The 22,694-nt window shown below is 37.8% G+C and overlaps 1 protein-coding gene across 1 annotated transcript; it reads right to left on the bottom strand.

The window, feature by feature from the left end:
• Positions 1–803: 803 nt before the first annotated feature.
• On the bottom strand, positions 804–21,508 carry LOC127427064 (TBC1 domain family member 12-like). The gene is made up of 15 exons (XM_051674395.1): positions 21,125–21,508; positions 18,398–19,349; positions 17,434–17,545; positions 16,890–16,946; positions 14,186–14,307; positions 11,610–11,692; positions 10,885–11,002; positions 10,449–10,555; positions 10,005–10,085; positions 8,056–8,153; positions 7,898–7,969; positions 6,634–6,762; positions 5,688–5,797; positions 5,310–5,568; positions 804–2,052 (listed from the first exon to the last, which is right to left on the bottom strand). Exons 1-15 carry the CDS (start codon positions 21,126–21,128, stop codon positions 2,032–2,034), a joined length of 2,325 nt encoding a protein of 774 aa, XP_051530355.1. The 5' UTR covers positions 21,129–21,508; the 3' UTR covers positions 804–2,031.
• Positions 21,509–22,694: the final 1,186 nt, after the last annotated feature.

Consider the following 22,694-nt stretch of genomic DNA (forward strand, 5'->3'; position numbering starts at 1 on the left):
TCTTTTTTTTAACCAATACTTCGACAGCTACACACATTAATCTGACTGTATACCTTCAGTCTGATCAGTTCACTGAAACTGAGACAGGGCAAACAGACGCTGCTGCGCATGACTGTGTGAATTCATTATAAAATATCTTACTGGGCCGCAGATTCTCTCAGCACATGTGCAGGAAGTAAACTAATGGAGATGCCCGATAAAGAATCACTCTGGTCTTTTGAGACAAATGTTATACCGCCTTTGAGCGCCACCTAGTATTGTGAGGAACGAATACGCTGTGAAAAATCTCTTCTTGATCAAATGAAAAATCTCAATTTATTAAAGGTGCACTCAGTAATTTTTTCCTCATTAAAAAAGTTTTACTCTTAACGAAATGAATTGTAATTTTGAAACATACATATAAAATCATGACCACTCACATGAGATGAGGACTCTAGTCATATCAGTAACCTTAAAAAAGCTCTTTGGTTCTCCATGGGGGCTGCCATTTTAGAATCACATGACCAGCTGAATACTCCTCGCTTAATCTCAGTAACCATCTTGTTACTGGACACTTTCACTCTTGGATTAAATTAATCATGGCTGATTGTGAATAGTGACATTTCTACAATGACATCTGTTACTGAAATCTATTGATTTTGAATGATGCTGCATCCACACCAATAGGTGTCACTGTGAGTCCAAGATGACACAAACAAAAAGTTACGGAGTGCACATTTAATATTCAATTAGCAAATTCATCTGAGGTAGATATAAAGAGAAAGCGACATGTTTCTGTCACAGTCCATAAATAAAAAACAACACACTTTTAGCCATTTATTTACACGTTTGATGGTATCAAGTGTTGTCTATTTACAATACATCTTCACTTGAGTATGAAAACTGTACAATAAAACCAGGAGTGTGTAGAAAACAAATCCAGAATTAATGATACAATTTACATATAAAAATCATTTATCATCAAGATGCAATGTACAGCCAAATCAAACAATCTTTCCAGACTCCATATTCACAAATATTCGAGTGAAATCCCAAGATAACCAATGCATTTGGTCAAATAATTGAACAGAAAAAGAAACAGACAAATAATTACACCACTTATTGTTATACCACACATGTATTGTGATTCTAACTGCCGCAACTTCTAAACCTCTTTATCCATCATTCACTTAGAGCCTTTGCACTTTACTGTCATATTCACATTAGTAAGATTTAGTTTCAAGTTACACATTAGTGTTTTAAAAGTACAAATTAAAATTGCAGAATGGGATGTTGACTGTAACAGACAGAATAATTCTTCTGCAGCACCTAAAAAACCTATGCATTATTTCAGCATATATGCTCGGATCAATCTTAACTGCATCATGCATATTTTTACAATTTCTATTGCACTTCATTAAGGTCTTTTTTTTCTTCTCTCCATAAAACAAAACTGCTGAAGAAAACAACATCACTTCTTTTCTTTCTTGCTTTTTTTTTTTTTAACAAATCTTCTCCGGCAACTCCTAACAGTTTATTAATAGTGTCAATATCAAATATGAAAACTCCAAGTGCACAAACAGACTCCAAATGAAATGCTTCAAAATAATAGCTTTAGCATAAACTTGTTTTTATTTTTATTTTTTTATGCACCAGTCAGTCTTTTTTTTTTTTTTTTTTTTAGTCGTCCTCTCAAAGAGGAACTTGGGAAAGAAAAAAAAAAAAAAGAAAAAAAGCATTAAAGTGATGCTGGTATCAGGTACAGTACATGGTTAAGCTGGTGAATAAACATGATTATTTTCTCAAAGGCTCATTTTCAGGATGCAATTTCATTTAATAAAATCATTTTTTAAACTTCAGAAATACTGGCATTGGTTAAAAAAAGTTCATCAAGTTTTTCTTTTTCTTCATGCTGCATGAGTCATTTTTAATTCAATATTCTGTTTTAATCAATCCATTTGCATTTAATCTAGTCCATTTAAAAGCTCAAATTGGTTTGTCACATAAAGAGTTTCTCAACGAAGGACTGCTGTTTTATTCCTTTTCTTTATCCTACACCAGGGCACTAAACACCTGATAAAGAAAGGCAAAATAAGTAGTTAATTAACAGATTAAAATATGATTTGTTATGTTTGACCTCTGGGAATCATCAATGATATATGCAGACCATTACAATTTTCTGTAGGTGGTGCTATACTCACCATAACAATACTCAGATGATTAAATTAAATATCAATTAAAGGGAAAGTTTGCCCAAAAATGAAAATTCTGTCATCATTTACTCAGCCTCATGTTGTTGCAAACCCGTTTTACTTTCTTTCATACAAGGAACACAAAAGGAGACGTTAGGCAGAATATTCATACAGATCCTCTCCATGCAATGAAAGTAGGGCTGAGTATTGATACAGATTTCCTGATTCAATTCGATTCACAAGCTCTCGATTCCATTCGATTCCAATGCCGATTCGATATCAGTTAATATGGGTACATTTCAGTTATAATGTCCCTTTTGCTTACATTGAAAGAAATTCTCTCCCAGCTAATGCTGTTATATACAGTTGATCTAACTAGGAATAAATCCATGTATTCAATCAATAAATATAATATTATATTGCACATATAATATTTTGTTACATGTTTATCGATTAATTACATCATTTGTACTATTTACATTGATTTGCTGAATACGTGCTAAACACTAGTGACTGACCGATATGTTTTTTTTTTTTTAATGGCCGACCATGGGAGCATGGAGGATGACAGACTTATGTAATCCCGATAAATATGATATCACACAATTTAAAATGCAAAAACTTCAATTAACTAATATTTATTATTTTCACTCAAAATGTCAACTTTGAAAAAATAGAAAATAATTATTTCTATTTATTATGAAGAAAACTAAATGAAACGCACACAAAATGCCTAGGTCGGTGAATGGGAAGGCTATTTATGCTTTATTCATTTTGCTTTAAAAATTCAATTAATTTACTGAAACACGAAAAATTTTAACCAAACTGTACTTTAAACGAAATGTAAAAGCAATTAAAATAAAGTGATAAAACAAAATCGTATTTAACCAGTAACCACCTTCCCAAATTCAAACATTTACCGGCCCCATTTGCCGTCACGCAAGTATCCATGAAAAAAGGTGGAAAATACAAATGAAGATCTAAAGACAATTATGAATGTAAACAATAATAATAACTGAAATATAAATTAAGCATTACCTCACGAAAGTTCATCATAACTCACATAATTTCTAATTTCATAAAACGGCTGCAACAGTTTGTTTCTTCCCTTAGTTTGTGCGTATACAAATAGAAAACACCAGTTTTCCTATTTGTTGTAAGTTAATAAATTCCATTGTGTTCCTCAATTAATGCTGTCTAATAATTTCCAATGTGTTCTTTTCGAAATTGTGTTTGTATTGTGTTTTGTTAAAACAGTTAATGCTGCCTAAAGAAAATGAAATAGAACTAAATCGTAGGTTCAAGGTGAACTTGTATTTTGTTTTTTTTAGTTAATCTCTTTATTTAATACAAAGAAGGGTTGCTTTCACAATGCATCCATGGAAATAAAGCAAAATAATTTCAGTGAGCACCTCCTGAGAATGTCTTTGGTCATTTGCAGCATACTCACAGATGACAATACTCTTGCAAACTGTTTTCAGATGACTAAAACAGAAAAAAAGAGTGATAACCCTTTACATGTGTGTTCCACGAGACACTGCTGCACGTCTCCGAACAAACAGCGAATCAGACACACCCATCAACGGCTTTTCTTTCGTCTGTTTTAAAAAACATAATCATGTGTGTTTCTTCGTGTCTATCAGCATTTCTTGTCATGTGTCACTGCAAGACGTCTTATAGGACACTTACCAGTGACGGCAAGATGTGCAAAATTACCCACCACTGCGCATAAATACCCCCACCCCTTCCACAATTGGCAGGGGTAAGGGTGCTAATTTCACACCCTGGGCTTCTATTTAATATATTGGGCAACTTCCCTGCTCCTTGGTTTTGTTATTTCCCGATATTGTCGATCATCGACTGTCAATGAGTTTCGCAATCGGCATCAATATATTTGTCAGATATCGTTGATATTCGATTACATCATCCTATCGCCCAGCCCTACTCAGATGGCTCTTACACGTGCAAAGTAGGCAGTTCTCAGCACCGTCGCGACTTGTGAAACTAATTGGCCAAATGGGAAAACTTATACGAATATCGGCCGATTTATTGCCTCGCCAATATATCGGTCGACCATTACTTAAAACCATTTCTGAAAAGAGTGTCTGTAAATGAGCGCATATTAACGAGAGAGGACTCGAATGGCTTCAGTTCCTCATCCGTGCTATGCCTGGTTAGAATTATATGTTTTTTTTTATCAACAACTGTCTGTAAAGAACAGAAAGGGTATTCAAATTATTCAATGACAAATGGGTTGCTTGGATCTCGTTTTTGGACACGCATTACACGGAACAACTTTTCGCAATGAAGATTTCGCTGCTGAATACTACACTACTACACTAAACAATCACTGGTGAGTGAAATCTAAACATTTACCAGCCAGTTGCCAAATATATACATTTTAGTCGCATAGCGCAAAATTTGGTTGCAAATGTGTGCAATTTTCTCTCATCGCAGTAGAGGGTTGTGCACAGCGTAAAAGATCAATCTTGGGATTTAAGAATCAATAACGAAATCATTCAAATGAAGATCATGATGCATCTGAAAATATAGATTTTTTCCCAGTCCTTAATGAGAGTGAATGGGAACCTGGGAACTGATGCTTTCGAGATCCAAAAGTGACAAATAATCTTCCCTTCAGCCAAAGCTCTAAAGTCTCATGTGCACAAACATGGCGAAACACACGAGAGAACTAATGGTGCCCATCACTGACAACATCAAGCCTAGCGCAACATGTCTTTACGTGCCATATTTGAATTGATGCAGACACAAAAACGATTTGAGAGCTACATTGGACTGGTAATTGTAGCTTGCAAGCATCAGTCCCCTTTTACTTTCATTGTATAGAAAAGAGCTACGTGAATACTCTTCAAAACATCTCCTATTTGTGTTCCACGTCAGAAAGTAAGTCGTATAGGATTGAAACGACATGAGTGTGAATAAATGCCAGCACCATTTTCTTATGCTCACAGATGTGTGAGATATGTTTAGAACAACTCATTTTACTGGGTATTTAATAATAGTCTGTATGCAAAAGGGGGCAAAATGGAGTAGGAAGCAAGAAATATATTTGCATCTAATTTCCTGTCATACGCAGCATAAAATTTCACTGTCTGTTCTCACAAAATTCCAACTGACCTGTGTCCATTTCCTGTTGCTGCTGATCACCTGGGTGTTGGCGATGCAGTTGAAGAGGCGTTCGGGGTGTGTGTCCTCTGGCAGTCTGGTGAGGAACTGAGCAATGTGGATGAAATCCATCTGCAGCAGCACTTCCTCATAGAGCCGCAGGATTCCCAGCCCCGTGCGGAAGAGGAACTCCTCCCCGTCTCTGCAGAACACGTCCCACACCCGACACGCCACATCTAATGGCAGGGACTTGCTGTACAGGGTGAAGATCCTATAAACACACACACACACACAAAGACTGATGGAACGTGATATTATAGTCCTGAACAACAATGCTCTATTTCAACATATGTAATGTTTTGGTCCTCATCAGATTCTTTGTGGACTCACCAGTCGATCAGGTACAGGTCAGGGGTGAGGGTGTAACTCCTGAAGTGATTAAAAAGTCTGGGTAGGTTTTCCTCAAAGAACACCTCAAATGCTGCAAAGTATTTCAGCATCTAAGGAGCAAAAGGCAGATTTGTAAAACCCCTAAAACACCTTTGCGAATTAATATCTAATTCATGCAAAAGCAGCATATGATCGTTGGTTGGCTGCATAAAAATTCCCTCAACCAGTTCAAACAATTAAGCACTTTTCCACTTTCAAGCTCCTACTTGAGGCTGAAGTGTGTAATTTCTGCACCTCTAGTGCCAGTAAATGGAATTGCAAAAATAAACATTGTTTTCAAACAGCTGTCCTGAACTGTCTGCTGTTGACTGAACAAACATTGAGTCCCGCCCCAAACTCGCGCCATTGGTTGAGTCAATGTTGCTGTGTCAGGCCGCTTAAACAGAGCAATGTTTTGATAGTGCCACAGAGACACAGTATTTCCAGTTTGAAGAAAATCAGTGTACAAATGACTTACTTGTCTCTGCATATTATGCTGGAATTGATTCAAGTATTTTAACATCGAAAGTTACACACTTCAGCTTTAAAGTCAATTTCGTTGCAACTCTGCAACTACTTGATACATTTTCGAGTGGAACAGAATAAAAAAATAAATAAATAGGGTGGGACTAGATTTTGTCCATTGGGAATTGATTGGATCATAAATAGGTCTCTCTATATGATAGATGGTTGGAGGGGAGAGGTTAAAAAATTAGAGAGCTTGATCACGTCAGCCAAGAAGGAAAGTTGTTTGAGGCAGAGGAAGGTTTTTTTTTCTCTTTGGAATAACATGCACAATCAGTGTTAAGAAAGTCAAAAGGGTCCACTTTGATTTCATGCTGACTTTAAAATGCAAATCTAAATACAGCAGAGCATTTGTAAACTGGTGCAGGTCAAGAGACTGTACCAGCTCATGGTCCACTCTGAAGAAAGCCATCTGGCAGGGTTTGTTGAGGAGATTGGCGAAGGCGATAAAAGCGTCAGCCTCCTCCAGATTGAGAATCAACACTGCAGCGATGAAGGACATGCCCTGAACCTGCAGTCAAAAAAATACATTTTACAGCCACTTTTATCGACAGCTCTCATGAGAACTACATGATTGAATTGAGAACTGCAAGGCTTTCACAATTTAAATGTACAACAATTTATTGTAATTAGGGCTGTCAAATTAACACTTTAATTTAGTGTGATTAATTATATTAAAAAAGAATGTTATGTAATCATGCCCCCTCACCAGAGTATGTGAGCGGAGCGGCATGATTTTGCCTGAAGCGGGGAGCTGTTTTTTTTTTTTTTTTTTTATTCTGAGCATCATTTACTCACGCTCAAAGAGAGCTCCACTAACCCTCTGTTACGAGCACAACACCTGTTAACAGCCCATAATCCAGCAAGAATTCACCATGTGTTAAGCAGTGTTAAACACTATTGGTATGAAAGATGGAATTTCTGATATTACCAGAAATAATGCGATTTAAAAAAATATACAAATGTATCGCCAGTACCGAGTTGGTGGCACTTGGTTATATTGCATCCCGTGTGAGGGGTTACTTTCACTTTCTCGATGTGTTGTTGTGGAGGCGGTCAGACACAAATGTCTATCCCAGTGTGACGTCACAATGTGGAGGAAGTAGAGAACGAGTCATTTTGGCAGCTTGGTTTCAATAAATGCTTTTTTTGAAGCGAGGAGGAAGTTTTGAGTTCTGAAACTTACAGTTTGTTTTTATAATACAATGACCTCTTATATGTAAAAAGATCAAGGAAAATTTGAATCCTCATTTCATGACCCCTTTAATCCAGAGAATGTCACCAACACAAACATATACAGTATGTACTGTATAATTATTTGAATTAATACATATTGAATTATCTTCATACTGGGGGCCATTCTCAGCAATTATTGGTGTGCAATTAACCGCTATTAGTTTTACTAATGAATCAACATATCATGTTATTAATTCTATTAAAAATCTAATCAACTGCCAGCCCTAATTTTATTATGTAAAAGTCTATGAAAAAAAATATTTTATTTATAAAACAATTATTATAGATTTTATACATTAATTTATTTTAAATATTTTTATATACTGATGAGAAAGAGTAGAGGAACACACAAAAAACGATCCTCTTCGTTAATACAGTACATGCTGGTTTAAGCAGCAGATATCACTCACATATCCCACGTCTGGTCTGTAGCAGGTGTAAGCACCCAACAAGCTGTGCAGGAGATCGTGGTACGGCCCACCCTGACAGAAGAGAGAGCAACATCAGTGACTACACCACCAGATCAGATCAACCATAACAGCAGCGAGTGGAAGTGTGCAGTCTTTACCTTCTGGAAGATAAAGAGTGAAGGAAACGTGCGAGAGATATCCAGCTTTATCAGGTCCAGACTGGACTCCCGGTCAGCAACTGACGCCCCACTGTCCACTGTCACAAACACAACAAAATTAAAACTACAAATCTACATACAAACATAATGATGCTCTAATACATGATATTTGACCATAATAAATATAAACAAGACTTTCAAAACAGTAGTGCTTGGTCGTGCAAGACGTTGTTGTAATCAGTGGAGTTTATCAAAGAATGAATGAATGATGTTATCACATTTTTGGTTTGATTTTTAATTGCTAGATATTTAGGATCAATTGCTGGATTGCATTTATGCCTTTAAAAAGTCTGTGTAAACATTCCTTTTCAAGTTTTCAAGATCATTTCTCTCTCATTTGTAATATGTGCTCTGTTGAAATGACTGCTGATGGCACTAAATGCAATAACAAATTGCATTTCTTATTTCCAAATAATTCAGAAATTATTAAGTAATGATAATCATTAAGAGGAACTAAGAGCCATTCTTTCACAACTCGGATTTAAAGGAATACTCCAGGTTCAATACAAGTTTAAGCTCATTCGACAACATTTGTGGCATAATGTTAATTACAACAAAAATTTATTTCGACTCGTCCCTCCTTTTCTTTAAAAACAAAAACAAAAAAAAGAAGCAAAAATCAGGTTTGCAGTGAGACACTTACTGGAAGTGAGTCGGGCCAGTCCGTAAACATTAAAATACACACAGTTTCAAAAGTATTGCCACAAGACAAACAATATGCATGTAAACATGATTTTAGTGTGATATAAATGCTTTCTAACCTTTTCTAAGGTATATAAAATTTTACAACTTCGTTGCCATGACGACATAATGCCGTAACCCTAAAACGGCCATGAAAATTACAATTTACAATTTTTACAGCTCAAATAATACAAATAATCAAATAATACAAATACGTTTTAACAGAAGAATTAATGTATGTGCTTTTATAAAATTATAAGCTTCACACTTCTGCCTTTAAACCCTCCAAAATTTGGCCCCATTCACTTCCATTTTAAGTGCCTCACTGTAATCTCGATTTTTGCTTTTTTTTTTTTTTTTTTTCGAGGGACGAGACGAAATAACTTTTTGTGGTAATCAACATTATGCCACAAATACTGTCGACTGAGCTTAACTTGTACTGAACCTGGAATATTCCTTTAATCGGTTGCCCAGTCTCCCAATACATTCCATTTAGACTGCAAACTCAGGACAACTCAACATAATTTTTTTGCTGCAGAGCTGGTGCTGAACAGCGGTGCAGGAAACACTGTCAGAATATTTTAGTACAGTATTCCGTTCAAATTAGCAGAAGAATGCAGATGCTCAAGAAACAGTAATGGAAAAAAATAGTCACGAAATTCACTTGGTTCCAGTATTTCAAAAAATGGAAATGGAGTTCTTGACTCTCAACTAAGGAATACCCTCCGTTCTGTGACACTGACGTGACTCCAGAGTGAGTTTGTTAGTCTAAGAGGAGCTCTAGAAGCTAATATGGACAAAAACAGCCTTGATATTATGATAAACACCAGATGTGAAAGGGAGTTGTGTTTGTGTTCAATCTGTATGAGCAGCCAGCTTTCTAAATTGATCTATTACAACACACAACAAATAATGAAGTGCTGAGGCTGCTAAAACACCATTTGATTTTATTTACTGGAGGACGTGGTGGAAAACACTCTAGATGTCACTGCTGAATTAATGTGATGAGCGAGTCTAGACTTGGGAAGGAAATAGCCACCACTTCATTAATGTAAAGAGGAAAGGCAACTGGGGAGCAATGGAAGCTTTCTCACACTTGCATTTATACACCCATACAGTGTTTCATCTGACTGTATGAGTGATTGGCATGTTTAAACTGCACCAGAAGGCTTTCCCGAGGGACAAGCCCATCTCTGACTATGACGTACCCTCTGACTCTGTCTCACTGCCTGTCTCTCTGAAGCTCTTCCAGCGCTCCTTGGCTCGCGAGAGAAAGATCTCATACAATTCTGAGAGGAAAGGAGAGGAAGATTATATTTCTCTCAGCTCACAACTTCTACCATGAAACTTTTTTCAAGTCTCTTTAGCATGATGTTGCCTGAGGGAAAAGAAAGCAATTTTAATTTAATAATGCTAATAATGAACTGATGACTTTGAATTAACCAATAAAAGCTTTGTCTATGTCACACTATATCCTGACGGTTGGTTTAAAATATTTTTTCTGACATTGTGCAACGTATGAAGGCAGCACATTTTTGCTCTGGAGAACTGCTCTCAGAAAGACTGTTTACCAAAAGGATTAGCTAATCCTGGGTTCAACTGCATCTTTAAAAGTGACACTTCACTGACAAGCATATAGCTCAGTGAAATACCTGAGGTGATGTTCAGTTCATTCCCGATGGCCAGACTCCACACTTTACCCCTCACATTGGGTGGCAGACCCTGCCACCACAGATCTCTCACACGCCGTGTGCCACGCCTGAAGAAAAATGCATAAGAATGAGTAGTTAAAAGCTTTGCCTTGCCTACATAGGCAGCAGCCTTGTAAGGTAGCGCCCTAACTATAATGGAACCTCATAAGTGACTGATTTGGAACATTCTAAATAAGAAGCAACTACATACACCATAAAAATAGCACTCCACACACAAAGCACACAAGAGACTCGCCTCACAATTAATTTCAATAGAGTCTGGCATTAGCATGTTGCTAAGCTAAAAACATGATACACTAATAGGCATAAAAACATGTAGCACACACAAATATTGGGTAAAATATTCCATTTTAATTAGGCTGGGGTTCTGCCATACATGTTCTCCCAGTTGGGAAGGATCTCATTGTTCCAAACCACCATAGCGTTAGCGATGCTCTCCTCTTGTTTAAATCTTTCCTTCATTTGCTTTTTCTTCTTTTGTGCCTCCTTCAACTCTGTGAGTGATATTCATATTACTTCAGAGTGCAGAAAACAATTTATAAAACATAATTAGCAAAATATAATTTATTTTCCCTTTCTTTTGATTTTGGGGGGAAATTACAACCCAGTGTCAATACCAAATCCTCCCCCATCAGAATCCAACTCCCCCTTGGACCGCAAATAAGGAAAGTCATTTGTATAATCTGATAAAAGAAGTGCAATACAAAAGGTATAAAGTGTAATTACTAGCTTGACAGGTTAGCAGGCTAATTGTTTAACGATATGCTAAGCTATCAGGCTAATCGGCTAGCTTGCTAACCTCAAGCTTACTGAAAACAAAGAAAGGTAGAAGTTGAGCATTTGTGTCTTCTGTAATATAATGTGATATGTATAATTGAATACACATTCATTCATGTATTTTGATGTTTAAAATGATAGGCTATATATTAACAAGTGATATTGTAGGTTTTCCATTCAGGCACCAAACAGATGGAAATGGAAACACTTTGGGGTCCAAGGTTCTGTCAGGGGGTAGGATCTGTCACAACACTGGACATGTTCATGACAGTTTTCATGAGATTCAAGAGACTAAACTTTGCATGCATGGTATAAACTCTGCACCTCTTTTCTTTGCCTCTGCCACCATTTCATCATACTCCTGACGGTGGCGCTGGGCTTCCTCCTCCGACTTAGCAGGAAGATTCCTGAGGAAGAAAACCAACGATTTCTGTCGTCACAACAAAAGTGAATCAAATGTCTCAATATGCTCAGAATTTGTTACAGGCACTGAGATACTTAAGAAAAACTCTGGAATGTTTCTGGAAAATGCCTCATCACAGGTTTATCTCATGGTTTGTCTGGCATGCTCACATTTCACTTGTCATTTATTTTGAATAAGGACTTTAGGACTGAAGAGACTTGTGTGGAGAAATACAATACAGTCTCTGTGCTAAGTCTTATTTATAGCCCTTTGTTTAGGAAAGATGAGCCTCTCAAGGTTTGCTGGGATAGATGTAACGCAGGTCAGCGTATCCTGAGCACCTAATGAGAGAATGACTCAAGTTTCTAGGGTGACAATATACTAGGGAACTCCAAGTAAATGTTATACTCCATAATATACTATGTCAACACTTTAATTTCAGCCTCAGATAAGTTTTGCATGCCTTAGCAATTGCACATTTAAAAAGAACATTTTAATTATAATGAAAATACTGATGATATGAATTTGAATGCTTGTTTTATTATTAGGTAATATACAGTTGAAGTCAGAAGTTTACATACACTTAGGTTGAAGTCATTAAATCTCATTTTTTAACCACTCCACAGATTTAATATTAGCAAACTATAGTTTTGGCAAGTCGTTTAGGACATCTACTTTGTGCATGACACAAGTAATTTTTCCAACAATTGTTTACCTACAGACTGTTTCACTTTTAATTGACTATATCACAATTCCAGTGGGTCAGAAGTTTACATACACTAAGTTAACTTGCCTTTAAGCAGCTTGGAAAATTCCAGAAAATGATGTCAAGCCTTTAGACAATTAGCTTCTGATAGGAGGTGTACTGAATTGGAGGTGTACCTGTGGATGTATTTAAGGCCTACCTTCAAACTCAGTGCCTCTTTGCTTGACATCATAGGAAAATCAAAAGAAATCAGCCAAGACCTCAGAAAAAAAAAAAAAATGTGTGGACCCCTACAAATCTGGTTCATCCTTGGGAGCAATTTCCAAATGCCTGAAGGTACCATGTTCATCTGAACAAACAATAGTACGCAAGTATAAACACCATGGGACCACGCAGCCATCATACCGCTAAGGAAGGAGATGCATACTGCCTCCTAGAGATGAACGTAGTTTGGTAAAAGTGCAAATCAATCCCAGAACAGCAGCAAAGGACCATGTGAAGATGCTGGAGGAAACAGGTAGACAAGCATCTATATCCACAGTAAAATGAGTCCTATATCGACATAACCTGAAAGGCTGCTCAGTAAGGAAGAAGCCACTGCTCCAATACCACCATAAAAAAGCCAGACTACAGTCTGCAAGTGCACATGGGGACTAAGATCTTACTTTTTGAAGAAATGTCCTCTGGTCTAATGAAACAAATATTTAATTGTCTGGCCATATTGATCACTGTTCTGTTTGGAGGAAAAAGGGTGAGACTTGCAAGCCGAAGAACACCATCCCAACCGTGATAGCATCACTGGTGCACTTCACAAAATAGATGGCATCATGAGGAAGGAAAGTTATGCAGATATATTGATGCAACATCTCAAGATGTCAGCCGGGAAGTTAAAGCTCGGTCGCAAATGGGTCTTCCATATAGCCAATGACCGCAAGCATACCTCCAAAGTTGTGGCAAAATGGCTTAAGGACAACAAAGTCAAGGTATTGGAGTGGCCATCACAAAGCCCTGACCTCAATCCAATAGAAAATTTGTGGGCAGAACTGAAAAAGCATGTGCGAGCAAGGAGGCCTACAAACCTGACTCAGTTACACCAGTTCTCTCTGAAGGAATGGGGCAAAATTCCAGCAACTTATTGTGTAAAAGCTTGTGGAAGGCTACACAAAACATTTGACCCAAGTTAAACAATTTAAAGGCAATGCTACCAAATACTAACAAAGTGTATGTAAACTTCTGACCCACTGGGAATGTGATGAAAGAAATAAAAGCTGAAATAAATAGTTCTCTCTACTATTATTCTGACATTTCACATTCTTAAATTAAAGTAGTGATCCTAACTGATCTAAGACATGGAATGTTTTCTACGATTAAATGTCAGGAATTGTGAAAAACTGAGTTTTAATGTATTTGGCTAAGGTGTATGTAAACTTCTGACTTCAACTGTATATACAGTACATTTATATATATATATATATATATATATTTTTTTTTTATAAAAACAGTAATATAATTATGCCACAAGATGTGCTAGATTGTGCTATATTAGGTTTCCTGCAACAAGTAACTAAGAAAATGCTGTGATGCGACAATCACAGCAAATAGGAAAATATTATACGTTAAACATGCAGTTATGTGGAGCAGAAAATATGGACTAATGAGATTCCACTGTCCAAGTGACCAAAACTTTTGTCACGGCTGGTTAAGACAAAAACTCAAATTAACATGGAAGAGAGATGTTTTTTGCTTGTCGCATCTCATTTGGTCAGTGCACGTTGTCAAAGTGCTACTCACGCTGGGCGGTCCTCTAGTATGAGCCCTGTGGTGGACAACGGTTCGAATTCCAGGTTCTTCCGTCGGCCCTGAGCAGGCAGGGAAGGGCTCTGGCTGGATTTAGCCACCTTGGCCTCGTACTCCTGCGAGAAAGCAACCAGGTCAATTTCAAACATGTGCAAACACCGTGGGCTGGATGAAAATAGAGTGCTCCATGGTCTGAGAGCATTTCAAATAGAGAGAGTTGAACGTGGGAACATTTAGGCAGGTGATAGGCATGTGATGAACTAGTCGTGCCGAGGCAGATGTCCACATGGTATGAAACACATGGGTCAATGTGATGCTTATGGCCAGGAGGAGAAAGGTTGGTCAGAAGAAAGTTGGGTCATGGTTCATATAAAGTGCCAGGTGGAAAATGTAAGAAAGTGTGCATACTTGATTCTGCAATACTGATTATACTGAGGGATATCCATGGTGTGGTATGAAAAACCCATCACCAAGCAGAGACCTATAGCATAATCATTACAAACTGTTGTGTAACATGATTAGAAGATAAGTTACTGTAATGTAATTACTTTTTGGCCAAAAAGTAGTGTAATGCATAACATTTAAAAATTCTTGCAATCAGATTATAGTCAATGACTTTCAAATAAGGTCATTCCTTTTAAGTACATTACTTGGGTTACACATTTCTAAAATAATCTTTGTATAATACATTTTACATATGAATTATGTTCATATATACTGTACGTCTGTTTATAGTTCTGTGACAGCTGAAGGGTGTGTGATAAAATCTATGAAAAGTGTATTTAAAAAGTAACTTAAAAGTAAAGAAATTAGTAATGTGATTACTTTTGAAATAAAGTAATCAGTAAAGTGATCCGAGTACAATTTCAGTGAAGTAATTAGTAAATTGACTTTTGAGTAAAAAGGGACTTTTGAGTACGGGTAACTTACCCAACACTGGTCGCGACATGCCGGTGAAGACATGGCATAACTGTAGGCTTTTAACGTCTGCAAAGCAATTTGGTGTCATGTGCGGTCACAGGTGTGCGTATATCTCTATTTTACAGCAGCTCTAAAAGTGGCACATCCAATCAGAATTTCCAATGCATTACTCTTTTGAGTCTTTTGTTTTTAACTCAAGTGTTATACAATGTGAAGTAGCTGTTTTTATCACTACGGTTGCCACTGTTTCACCACGCGAATATGTGGTGCTAGACATTTTTGGAAACAGGAAACAATGCCTTCAATACGGCCTGCTTCGCCATCTGATATTGAGTGTCTCGCCGCTACAACATGGGACACAATATCTTCATTACGGGACGTCTTTATTTCGGCCAAAATACAGGGCATCCTGGCAAATACAGTATGGGACAGTTGGCAACCCTAGTGGCCTGACTTATTAATCATTTGTTATAAATAATCTCATCTTTTGGTTTATGTCCATTAAGTTCCAAATAAAGAGAGAAAATAATTGCTTAACTAGATTATGCAAAACAAACCAAAAAAACAAAAAACAAAGTCATAAGCAAAATATTTTTGGGGCTGAATTTCCAGCAAAACTGTAGTCAAACACAGGTGTGATTTCGTGAAAATGGTCAGCTTGGCTGGCACAGTTCCCCTTCATTTACCATCTAAAACACAAGCTCAAACTCCATTCATCATCACTGACAGAAAAGCAGCACAAAGACTCTTCCTGATGTGTCTGAGATGCTTCTGTAGATATCAATAGATATAATGTGCATGGGGCTCATTTCCCAAGAAATATAGGCGATGGAAAGAAAGAAACTAGTGAAAGAGGAGAGAAAAGAGGGAAGGTGGTGAGTGAGGAGGGTCATGCGCAATCAGTTCAGCCGCTTGTATTAGAGCAAAGAAAGATTTAGGCTTCATACTAAGAGCTGCGCATTTACATATCCAAACTGGTTCTGACACAGTTTTTTCAAAAACCACCAGCATTGAGATTACAGGACGTTTGGCAGACATTACTGTTTACAGTCAATCTACTTTATACAGAGCAAAAAGCAGGAACACCTTTCCAACGTATGCAAATTCTGTCATCCTTTACTCACTCTCATGTTGTTCTAAATTCACTTGACTTTCTTTCATGGAACACAACAGTATCAATTTGGATGAATGCTCACGCTACTCTTTTCCATACAATGTAAGTTGTATGGGGCTGTCAAACTAAAAAAATAAAAATAAATACCATAAAAGAAGTCCATATGACTTGTGCAGTATTTTCCAAGTTGTCTGAAGCCATATGACAGCTTTAAGTGAGAAATAGATTCAAATTTAAGTCTTTATTCACTGATAACCTTTCCCTCCACCATAGCTCTCAAATCTCATTTGCACTACCACATTCTCAAACATGCCGCTATTGTGTAGCTCACAAGTCATTTGGACAAATTTGCTGGAGGATGCATTTTTGGGGCTTGACAGCCTTTGGTCACTGTATGCTTTCAAGTTCTTCTTTAGTACTCCACAAAAGAAAGTAAGTCTTGCGAGTTTGGTACAACATATGAGTGAGTAAATGATGACTGAAATTTCATTTTTTGTGAACTATTCCATTAACATTAACAGCAAGTGTAACAATGTAGCGACTGGTCAAGCAGGCATGTCAAGTAACATGAAGATGATTAAAATGACCAATGGGAAGTGAAGGCTTATTGTAGAGATTTTGAGGATGAAAAGGAGAGCTCATTAACAAACAAAAAAGGCATACCCCTGAGCTTAAGAGATTGGGTGTAGATACAGATGTAAGATTGCCTGGGTTACTTTCCTGAAGAGAGAGGAAAATAAGAGAAACACAGTAACACAACCTAGATCCTGAGGTCCTGAGATAAAGAACAGGAAGTAACAACACAGACTGTCCTTGGCTTCAAAGAGTGCTGACAGGAATGATTTCAGTCTACAGTGTTTTCAGTTTAGACAGTGAGGAGTTTATGCTGACATTATTTACTGGAGCATGATTAATCAGTGGAATCCGCTTCTAAACATTTCAAGATTCTGACTGGACGGGCTTTATTCTGACTGGATACGGTTCTCTTTATTGTGTGCAGCTTAAAGCAATAAACAGAAAGAAATGCTAGTTTAGTGGAACTGTGTGTGCGTTACAGTAGATAAGCAGAGAAGAGATAGCATGAGGCCCGGCTCATTCTCTCTGTGCATTGAATAAAAACACAACACAGATACATCTAAATCTTCTAGAAACACAGCTAAACACTGGATTCATCTGTACTCCCAATCTGGATTAGGTATGAACAGACCTGCTGAATGGTTCTGGAGTCTTTGGGTGGGCTCTCTCTCAGTGGGACTTTTCCAAAAAGTTTCCATCCTGGTGCACTCTGGGCCTCTCTCTGCTTTCTGGAGAACAAACTTCTGCCAAAGACATCATCACAAAGCACCTGTTTAAGCTTGAAAACAATGCAAACAATTGCAAAAACGAGCTCTGGATGTGGTTTTTAGCTTTATAGCATGCAGATAACCCTGATAGTGGTCACTGACTGCTGGGCACATGACTTGAAAAGACTGCAGTTAAAGCCTGTGAACTGAGATAAAGCACTATGCAGAAATAATTATGCAAACATTAATGAAATTTCCAAGACACGTTCCTCTTTTGTAGGCGTTGGCTGCGCTATCAAAGCAGAAAACAAAACTACAGTTGTGCTGTAATGCACATCTTAAACATGAGGAAATACATAGTTTACGCTTCCAGTCAGTCTAGTAACCGGAAGAAAGAATCCCAAACCTGTTTCCTTTAAAAGCATTACGTGTTGAATTAAGGGAATTAAAGAGAAGTGTCTTTGTTTAACCCCAACTATAATATTACAGACTGTTTAAATAATTGCTACAAACTTTTGTAACCTATCAGTATACTAAACTAGTATCGAATCTAGGTTCCTGCCACTTGTTTGCAAGACCTTTAAAACAATCTAATCTCTCTAATAGGCTTTTAATAGGCTATTGTGCACAAAGTAATACTGTGTCTAACTCGGTTTAGTAGCATTATATACTTGGGCAAAGCCTCTCACTTAAGTGATAGTCTATTTAAAATCTGAAGTCTTGTGTATAACTTTATTGATGAACCCGATATTAAAGAACCGATAAGCGATTAAGTGCAAAAGTGTAAATATCGGTAAAAATATATATATATTGGTCAACCCGATTATCGGTCTATCTCTAGTGGAATCAGGGCCTTAGATACTGCAGAACTGTAGAGTATGCCAATACCTGCTAAAGATCTCTGAGATGCCATGTTTCCGAGTCAGATCTGTGGAAGCAACACTCAACACACCAGGGATGTTGTCTGGGGCGCTCTGACGCCGACTAATTTCATAGGTGTTCCTGGAATTCAGAGTCATGTCCATGAACGTTAAGTCATCCTGTTTATCTGATGAGGGAAAGGTCTCGTCATCATCTGGATTCTGTCTAGAGTCAGCGTTGAAGAAAGTGCTAGAAGAAAACTTCCTGAGGGAATGTGTCAAAGCAGCTGACGGACTGCCTGATGGATTCCTGGTAAAGTGCTGTTCTGATTCAGGAAAACTTGTGGTGTCACCCCCAAGGGCTTGCTCAAACACTGAATTCTGGGGATTCAAAACAAGTTCTGATCCTATAGTTCTATTCTTATCACCATCTTGAGGTGATGTGGCCAATTCAGAGAGAGCGCATGCCATGAAATTTCTGATATGAACCCCACTTGATCCTGCTTCAACACTCAAATCTCTGGAGTCTTCCGATAGCTCACCGTTTGCTATAACATTGTTGTCTTTAAAAATAAAGTCTACACATCCCGCAGGTTGAGATGACTTAGGAACTTTATGTGCATTGTGGCTTGCATGTCCATTTGGCAGCTTTGTGCCACATGGAGGGGTACAGGCCTGGCCCGGGCACTCCTGCTGATGCTGTTCTTCAACACACTGACCTTCTGCACCAGAACACAGGAGATCATGGTCCTGCCTGCCCTGCAGGTGGCTCTTCTCTCTCTGTGATGTATCAGTATGGGAGAACATGCCTTGCATTATGTCCTCTTGCCTATCTGTAACATGAGTGATGCTGGGAGGTGTTGTCCTTTCCTCAGCACCCCTGCCTCCAGAGGAAGATGACTCCACCATTAGCTTCAGTAGTGAATCTACAGAACACTCTGAGATGACACTGCTCTTCTCGACCCCACTGGGTGGATAACCTGTAATTAAATCAGTTAGCACTGGTGCCTCCAAAATCAACACAGTGACTCTAGTAGACAACATTAAGGGCACGATAAGTGTATGGAGCTTTTGATTTGAATGCTTGATTGAGTACTTTTGGCCATTATAGGTGCATTTTTAATAGTAGCACCATATTTGAAATTTGAAAAGAGGTGTACAATCTCTTCCATGGCAACTGTATAGACCTGAATAAAGCTCTTAGATCACATCTAATTTTCCACAAGTCATGTTTTCTGGATGTTTTTTTAATTGTTTTTTGTCAACTGAAATTTCTTGGAAAGATGTTTTTAATGTTTTGCCAGTAGAACCCCTTGAAGAGACTGTAAGTCTATCTCCTCACAACCTTGTTGACATTCGCGTTCAAAAATTAAAGATGGCGCTACTGTCAATAAGGTACACAAGCGTTTGGAACGCTGGATTCAAACATTTAATTCAGTATTTTAGGGCATCATCGGTGCATTTGGAACATTCGATTTAAGCATTTGATTCAGTATTTTGGGAATCATAGGCACATTTGAAATGCTTAATTTGTTCATTCCATTCAGTATTCTTGGGTCAATGGCTTGATTGGAACGTTCAATAACTTCAATTCCGTATTCTTGGAGATCATTGGCGAATTTGGAACGTTGGATTCGATCATTCGAGTCAACTTTTTTTTAAACATCACATTCGCATTTGTAATGTTGGATACGAACATTCGAGTCAGCCTTTTTGAACATCACATTCACGTTTGGAGCGTTTGATTTGAACATTAGAGTCAGCTTTTTTTTCTTTTTTTTTAACATCACATTCGCGTTTGGAACGTCAGATTTGAACATTCGAGTCAGCTTTTTTTGAACATCACATTCGCGTTTGTAATGTTGGATTTCAACATGCGAGTCAGCTTTTTTTGAACATCACATTCGCATTTGGAACACTGGATTTGAACATTCGAGTCAGCTTTTTTTAACATTACATTTGCGTTTGTAATGTTGGATTTGAACATTCGAGTCAGCTTTTTTTAACATTACATTCGCGTTTGTAATGTTGGATACGAACATTCGAGTCAGCTTTTTTTAACATCACATTCGCGTTTGGAGCGTTGGATTTAAACATTCGAGTCAGCTTTTTTTGAACATCACATTCGCGTTTGTAATGTTGGATACGAACATTGAGTCAGCCTTTTTGAACATCACATTCGCGTTTGGAACGTTGGATTTGAACATTCAAGTCAGCTTTTTTTAACATTACATTCGCGTTTGTAATGTTGGATTTGAACATTCGAGTCAGCTTTTTTTAACATTACATTCGCGTTTGTAATGTTGGATTTGAACATTCGAGTCAGCTTTTTTTAACATTACATTCGCGTTTGTAATGTTGGATTTGAACATTCGAGTCAGCTTTTTTTAACATTACATTCGCGTTTGGAACATTGGATTTGAACATTCCAGTCAGCATTTTTTGAACCACATTCGCGTTTGTAACGTTGGATTTGAACATTCAAGTCAGCGTTTTTGAACATCACATTCGCGTTTGGAACGTTTGATTTTAAAATTCGAGTAAGCTTGAATATCATATTAGCGTTTGGAACGTTGAATCCAAACGTTCGATCCAGCTTTCTTTAACATCATTATAGCATTTAGAAAGTTTGATGCGAACGTTTCAAACGCACCTATGACGCCCATAAATTCTGTCTAGGTAGACAGCTCACTAGGCTTTGAAACGCAGCCAATAATGCATTACTGTCAAAATACACAAAGTAACGTGACTTTACCCATCGGCTGTAGAACGATCCCTGATAGCAGCAATAACCTCTGCTGTCGTCCCCTTTTAAAACATCCAATGATCACAGTAGTTTTCCCAGTTTGTTCTCATATAAAAATAATATATTTGTTCAAGTACATCCTCAATCTTTTCCATCTCGTTCAAAATCCCCTCCTGGATTCAAAGCCAAGCCAAGGCGGTGCAGTTTAATGTCGAGTCCGCTGCTCTTTCAGTGTAATATCTATTTAAACCGCCCTTCAACATATACCAACAATGTGGTATTTATTAACAGCAAGCGAAGAACGTGGATCAATAGACATGCCCGTTAAACCATGAAGACTTTTCTGTATCAGACCGGTAGATGACTGTATCCTGACTGTGATTCGCACGCAGCCATTTTGAAATTCCAATGACGTCATTCGATTATTTACTGCGCCGCAGGACAGGACACACGCCATCTACTGGACACATTAAGAAATAATAATGTAGATAGATTACTGTAAAATCCTCATCAATCCCATTAGGGAATTACAGGGCAACAGCACTCATTCACAATACAAGCTATAGTACAGTACACAATACAGCCACACAAGAACAGAGACTATACATATATACAGTGGATTATTGAGATAAGGGGTGTGTTCCATCCAAAAGTGTGTGTGATTCCAATCAAATCAAATCAAATCACATCACTTTATTGTCACACAGCCATATACACAAGTGCAATGGTGTGTGAAATTCCTGGGTGCAGTTCCGATCAACATAGCAGTCGTGACAGTGATGAGACATATCAATATAAAATACCAATTTACAATAACATCAAATTAACACAACACAATTTAAACATCTGATATACACATAATTACACTCAACAATATACAAATAATAACATACACTGTACAGTATACAATACACACTATATAGATACACATTATTAAATAAAAATAAAAATATATAAAAAAGTATATATAGTAGTATATATAGAATGTACATTATTGTACAGTATTGACATTCAGGCTGTCGGTTGATAGTCAGTTGTTAAGAGAGAATATAATATAATAATAATATAATTTATGACAGTCCGGTGTGAGATATAAGAGTAAGGGTAATAAAGTGCAGTGCTGATGTATTTTGATCGTGGGAGATCAAGAGTTCAGAAGTCTGATTGCTTGGGGGAAGAAGCTGTCATGGAGTCGGCTGGTACGGGTCCTGATGCTGCGATACCGCCTGCCTGATGGTAGCAGTGGGAACAGCCCATGGCTCGGGTGGCTGGAGTCTCTGATGATCCTCCGAGCTTTTTTCACACACCGCCTTGTATATATTTCCTGGAGGGAGGGAAGCTCACTTCCGATGATGTGTCTGGCAGTTCGCACCACCCTTTGCAGTGCTTTGCGGTTGTGGGCGGTGCTATTGCCGTACCAGGCGGAGATGCAGCCAGTCAGGATGCTCTCTACAGTGCTGATGTAGAACCATGTGAGGATGTGGCGGTTCATTCCAAACTTTCTCAGCCATCTCAGGAAGAAGAGGCGCTGATGAGCCTTCTTCACAACGACTTCAGTGTGGATGGACCATGTGAGTTC

This window comes from Myxocyprinus asiaticus, chromosome 36 (assembly GCF_019703515.2).
Source record: "Myxocyprinus asiaticus isolate MX2 ecotype Aquarium Trade chromosome 36, UBuf_Myxa_2, whole genome shotgun sequence".
Taxonomy (NCBI): domain Eukaryota; kingdom Metazoa; phylum Chordata; class Actinopteri; order Cypriniformes; family Catostomidae; genus Myxocyprinus; species Myxocyprinus asiaticus.

Coding starts and splice junctions, on each gene's coding strand:
- LOC127427064 (XM_051674395.1), bottom strand. Junction 6,763..7,897: donor ACAGACCAGACGTGGGATAT/GTGAGTGATATC, acceptor TTTTGACTGCAG/GTTCAGGGCATGTCCTTCAT. Junction 2,053..5,309: donor GCAACAGGAAATGGACACAG/GTCAGTTGGAAT, acceptor TTTCTTTATCAG/GTGTTTAGTGCCCTGGTGTA.